General features: G+C 36.0%; 1 protein-coding gene across 1 annotated transcript; it reads left to right on the forward strand.

Moving 5' to 3' along the window:
- The first annotated feature begins 1,593 nt into the window (after positions 1-1,593).
- On the forward strand, positions 1,594-2,133 carry LOC110113820. Its single transcript, XM_020846519.1, has one exon. The coding sequence runs from the start codon at positions 1,594-1,596 to the stop codon at positions 2,131-2,133; it is 540 nt and encodes a 179-aa protein (XP_020702178.1).
- The last annotated feature ends 4,135 nt before the right edge of the window (positions 2,134-6,268 follow it).

A 6,268-nucleotide genomic window follows, 5' to 3' on the forward strand; every position in this document is an offset into this window, starting at 1 on the left:
ATGAGTTCATTCTTTGCTAGGAGTGATCTTCATGAGGTTAGTTTCATTAGACCAAGATTTGTTGAGTCTAGTAAATAGGTTGTTAGATCTAAGTTAATGTCCCAAGGCTACCAAGAGGGGGGATGAATTGGTATTTTAAAAATTTAAAACCTCTATGAAAATGTGTTGAACCGAAATGAAAATTTTTATTAAGTTTTTTATAGAAAACGTTTAGTAAATAGGTTGTTAGATCTAAGTTAATGTCCCAAGGCTACCAAGAGGGGGGATGAATTGGTATTTTAAAAATTTAAAACCTCTATGAAAATGTGTTGAACCGAAATGAAAATTTTTATTAAGTTTTTTATAGAAAACGTTTTTCAACCACAGAGTTTTTAAAACAAAAATAAAATGCGAAAAAATAAAAATAGTAAAGTAAATGACACCAGATTTATAGTGGTTCGGTCTAAACCAGACCTACATCCACTCCCAAGAGGCACCCTCTGATTTTTCTAAGTGCATAAATATCACTTGAGCAAAGAAATACAAAATAAAAAAGCATCCAAATTGCAATAATAATATTAATTTTTATGTAGTCTAAATGAATAGACATGAAATTAAAAATTCTAATTATAACAAGTTATAAACAAATTTTAAATTTAGAAATACTAGATTTTCTAATGAAATTAATCTCAAATTACAATCTAGTTTAAGCACAATTAAGATTAAAAAGACTAATGAAATTCATAAAAACTAAACACATTTTAAAAACAATCCAAATTTAAAGCAACTACAACATATATTGATATTAATGAAAAAGATTACAAAATCATTTCATAACATCAATACTAAAGAAAATACACTAAGAGAGAAACCTCTGTGTTTCGAATTCGATTTTCGCGGGCTTTCCGTGACTGGATTCCTGGCTTCGATCGATCATCGGATGAACGTCGGCGGGTGATTACAGGTGGTTATGGCTGATCTACGGCCATCTAGTTCTCCAAGAGTCATTCGCAAAGGATCGCTTGGTGTTGTAATTAGAGAAGGACTCGCGCCGATGCGTCGTCAAGAATTTGTTGAAGGTAAGGGGAAGAAAGTTATAGAAGATGTTTGCAATGTCCAAAAAGAAGGTGATTTTATGTGTATTCCAGACCTTCGTAAATCTGATTTCTCAGCTTTAAATAATATCAGTTTGAGGGTGAAGAGTTATTCTGGAGTTTTTGGCTCGCTTGGTGGACGGACTTTTGAAAACGAAATAAACCCTGGAGGAGGACAGAAGAATGATAATTTGGCGGCTCGCTCTAAGATTCAGTTGAATGATGTTAATCTTACTAATAAGAATGGTGATTACTCTGATCGTAATGTCATCGGGGAAGTATCTGATGCTTGGATGAAAATCAAGCCTATTAAAATTTCATTCAACAAAGAACAAATTGATTTCTCTGAAGATGGAGTTGCTGTCATATTAAATGCTGTTAAGGAGGCAGAGAATTCAAGAGTTCTGAAAAATTCCATTGTGATCAAGTGCTGGGGAATAATGTGACATTTCCGGCGAGTAGTGTTGAATTAAGGAGACAATGGAGCAAATATGGTAATTTCCACTTGACGTCATTAGGGATGAACTGGATTCTGTGTTCATTCAAGTCGAGCAAGGTGGTGGATGAAATTTTGAGCAGAGGACCATGGTATGTGAATGGGTGCATTATGGGGATGGACAAGTGGACGCCTGAGTTCGATCCGAAATCTTATAAGGGGATTTCAGCTCCAATTTGGATCAGATTATCGTACTTACCTCTGTATTGCTGGGATGAAGATAGTATTGCTAGAATTGCTTCGTGTCTTGGATCACCATTATACCTTGATGGTAACACGTTTCGCAGGAGTAAGCGGGAATTTGCCCGTGTTTGCGTCAAGATTGACTTGGAGAAGAAATTGCCAAATGGAGTTTGGGTGGAAGGAAGTGCTGGAAGATTTTTTCAAAGGGTGGAGTATGAAAAAGTTGATTTACTTTGCTACCAATGCGGTAAAGTGGGGCATGAGTCCAAAATATGTCCAGATAATGTGAAGATTGGTATCCAGGATCAATCTAACGACAAAGCTACAGGTGAAAACTTGAAGCCAGACGCTGTAGGGAATAATTCAATAACAAATACTTAATATGGACCTTGGATTCAAGTCCAATTCAAAAATAGAAGATTCAGGAGGAATGTGATGGTAGGAAAAGGAGGAAATGTGAAAGGAAATACTGAGGAGATTAGAGATACCAGCAATCATCAGGTGGTTTCAGTTGAAACCATTACAAATGAGAATGAGAAGGGAAGGAATAAGATTAAAGATCTTACAGAATTAGCTAAGAAGACTCCAGTGCAATCTCCTATTAATATGGTGTTTTCTATTGCGGTTGCTGAGAAGTGTGAGACAACCACAAACAACAGATTTGATGCATTGTCTGAGAAAGCTGCGGATAAAAATAAAGAGGTTATTGCTGAAGAAGATGTAGCCGTAGATGAAAATGGTGTTGTTACAGCTGTTGAAGAAAAGTGTAATGCTTTGGGCTCTCAAACTAATTTGGTCAACGTCAAGTTAGCTAAGGAATTGAGATCCTTAGGACCGGTTGAAATTGATCACAAGAAGAAGAAAAAAGTTGGAAGGTCAAATCCCAACAGTGGGGGGAGATCTTCTTTACTTTTTTGAAATGTCTTCCATTTTATTTTGGAATTGCAGGGGAGCTAAAAAAAGGGAGGCTTCCTTGTATTTAAAAGAAGTTGTTAAGGAACATGGTGTTTTCTTTGTTGGAATTATGGAGACAAAGTTATCTAGCATTAATAGAAAGGAGATTGATTATCTTATTGGTGGTGAGTGGGAGTTCTTTCATTATCCTGTTGTTGGTATTTCTGGTGGCATTCTTGTTTTATGGAATAGAAAGTTGTTGTCTTTTAATGTTTTGGAAGCCAGTTCTCACGTGGTTATTGGCAATCTTTTAGTTCCTTCTCTAGGAACTTGGAGAATTGCTAGTGTGTATGGTAGTAGATGTTGCAAGGAGAGGACTGAACTTTGGAAACAATTGGAAAAGCATTTGATACATGACATTCCTTCTATTATAGGAGGAGATTTCAATTGTATTATCAACAAAGTAGATAAGAGAGGAGGAAAGAGATTCTTATTCTCTAAGGGTCCTAGGGAGATGAAAGGGTTCATGATGAATGCTGATTTTCACGATATAGGATTTGTGGGACATAGTTTCACCTGGTGCAACAACAAGGAGGGGAACTCTCATATTTGGGAGAGATTAAACAAATGTTTGGCTAATTCTATTGCTATTTAGAAAATTCTGGTGGCAGTTACTAAACATCTAATGAGATTGGCATCGGACCATTGTCTAATTGTTCTCAAAATGGATGAAAAGGTATAGTTCAATTCAAAGAATATCAGATTTGAAGATACTTGGAGGTCCTATCCAGCATCCAAGAGTATTGTTTTTCACTCTTGGAACAAGAAAGACTCGGGTGATGAAGCTGTGATCCTGCAAAGAAAGCGCAGTCGCACTCTTAAAGCTCTATTCTTTTGGAATAAGAACAATTGCAGGGATTTAAATGCGCTGAAGGAAAAGTTGAAACAAGAAATAATGGAACTTCAAAACAAAGAGGCACTGGGAGTAAATTGGTCGGGTGATGACTTGATGGCTTTAATAAGTAAAGTACATGAACTTAATGTCACTTTGAAGAGGTTATCCACTTGGTGGAATCAAAGGGCTAAGGTGAGATGGCATGAAGAAGGTGATACTAATTCCAATTTTTTTCATGGTTATGCACGGCAAGAAGAAAAGGGTACAGAATAAATCAAATCAGAGATGATCTAAACAATGTACACGATGAAGATGATCAAATTGAAAGAGTTTTTACCAGTTTTTTGGGAAAAAATGGAAAAACAGGGAATGCATTACCTCGGATTGGCCTGCAGTTTTTGATTCTCAGAAAATTTCTGAGGAAGATATTACGTTTCTCAGTGCAAAATTTTCGGTTTTGGAGCTTCAAAATTCTGTTTTTCAGCAAGGCAACAACAAATCTCCTGGATTAGATGGGCTTACTTACTCATTCTACAAAAGCTATTGGAGCATAGTAGGTGAGACTCTTTGGAAGGTTGTAAATAGTTTTTTTTAATTCCTATCATATGTATAAGGAGTGGAAGAAGACGTTGATTGTTTTGATTCCTAAAATTAAAAGTCCTTTGACTCCATCAAATTATAGGCCGATTAGCCTATGTCAAACCAACTACAAGATTGTGGCTACAATGTTGGTTAATAGATTGAAGAAGATTATTTATAAGTTGATTTCAGAAGAACAGGTGGAATTTGTTCATGGTAGATCTATTGCAGATCATTGTCTTTTGGCCCAAGAGGTGTTTCACAAATTCAAAATCTCAAAGAATAAGAAGGGATTGATGGCTATTAAACATGACATGGAGCAAGCTTATGATAGCATGAGTTGGACTTCTCTTTGGTATGTTCTTGAGTGGTATGGCTTTCCTATTGTTTTTTCTAAACTTCTTATGGAATGTGTGGTAGATGTTAGTTTTTCCATTATCATCAATGGGAAGAATTCTAGTTGGATTGATGCTCATAGTGGGTTCCGTCAAGGATGCCCATTATCTCCATACCTTTTCATCTTATGTGCCCAACTCTTATCAAATTCTATTATGCAAAGAGGACAAAATCTTGGTATTCAGATTTCTCCCAGGGGTCCTGTTGTCACCCACCTTTTGTACGCAGATGATGTTTTGATCATCTCTAATGCAAATTGGAATTAGCAAAGAAATTGAAGAATATTGTGGAAGACTTTTGCAGGTGGACTGGGCAAAAAGTGAATGTTAACAAATCTCAATTGATGTTTGGAAAGGTTGTTAAATATTCTATGAAAAACAAGATTGCTAGAATTCTTGGTTTTAAAATTGTTAAAGATATAAAGTATTTGGGGATCAAGATAACTCTTAATAGAGTTAAAATAGATGATTTTCAAGATATTCTGTGCAATGTGACGGACAAGCTCAATGCTTGGAGCAAGAAGTCCCTCTCCTTGGGTGGGAAGTTGGTTCTCATTGACATCTCCTTGTTATCTATGCCTAATTTTTTAGTAACTCATTCTTTGGTACCCAAGAATGTTTTATTTTTTTTTAGATAAACTTTGTAGAAGTTTTCTTTGGAATAAAAAGGAGGAAAGTAAAGGTATGCACTATGTGGCGTGGAAAGAAATTTGTAAACCAAGATGTTATGGAGGATTGGGAGTACATTCCCCACTGGACAGAATTGGCTCACTTCGTTACAAATTGGTTTGGAACTTTATCCAGAAACCACAGTCCCTATTGCATCATGTTATGGCGGCAAGATATGGCAATGATGTAATGAATGGAGTTCAAAGAAAAATCAATTCAACTGCTTGGAAAATTCTAGTTGATGGTGGTAAATGCTTGAAGATGTCTGTTCGATGGAGTATAGGGAAGGGTGATAAGGTTAATGTCCTAAATGACACATGGATTCTACATTCATTGATTGCAATGCTTTGGATGGAGTTTATGTACAGCATTTTATTCTTAGTAACGGATTATGGGACTACAAGAAGTTACATATTTTTTTTCACCCAGATTTGGTCCATTTGATTAGTCAAGTTCATATCAATTTTGAAGGTGAAGACCAGTTGGAATTGATGAAGAAATGTTCAGGCAAGACGGTCTCAACTTTGGTGTATGAGCAGATTCTCATTAACAGATTTAATATGGAAGATACGGATTTTTTTTCTTGGTTACAGAAATTGAGGCTTAAGAAGAAAGTAGAAGTTTTTTGGTGGAGATCGTGAAAGGCAGCCATTCCAACTAATCTTTTTTTGAAGAATCGTAATATTGCATCTGATTATTCATGTCCGAGAGGTTGCAATGAATGTGAATCTTATGAACATATAATGGTGCATTGCAAGTATATGACTGATGTTATAGCAAGAATGGTTGAATGGGGCATTCCTATCCCGGTTTACAATTCACTTGACAGTTGTTTACAGGGTTTAAAAAGCATTGCTCAGGAAAAATCTGGAATTGCACATATTTATTGTAATATAGTTTACCATTCATGGAAGAATAGAAATAATGTGAAGCATGGGAAGTGTGCTTTACCAAGTTCAGTGGTTGCTTCTAATTCTTTGTTCACAGCCACTTCAAATTTCAGTCCTCATCTTTCTTGTTGGGGTGCTAATCTCCCAAGGGAGTCTCAAAGCACTTGGTTCCCTCCACCAAAAGAATGGATCAA

Source organism: Dendrobium catenatum, unplaced genomic scaffold (genome assembly GCF_001605985.2).
Source record: "Dendrobium catenatum unplaced genomic scaffold, ASM160598v2 fragScaff_scaffold_311, whole genome shotgun sequence".
Taxonomy (NCBI): domain Eukaryota; kingdom Viridiplantae; phylum Streptophyta; class Magnoliopsida; order Asparagales; family Orchidaceae; genus Dendrobium; species Dendrobium catenatum.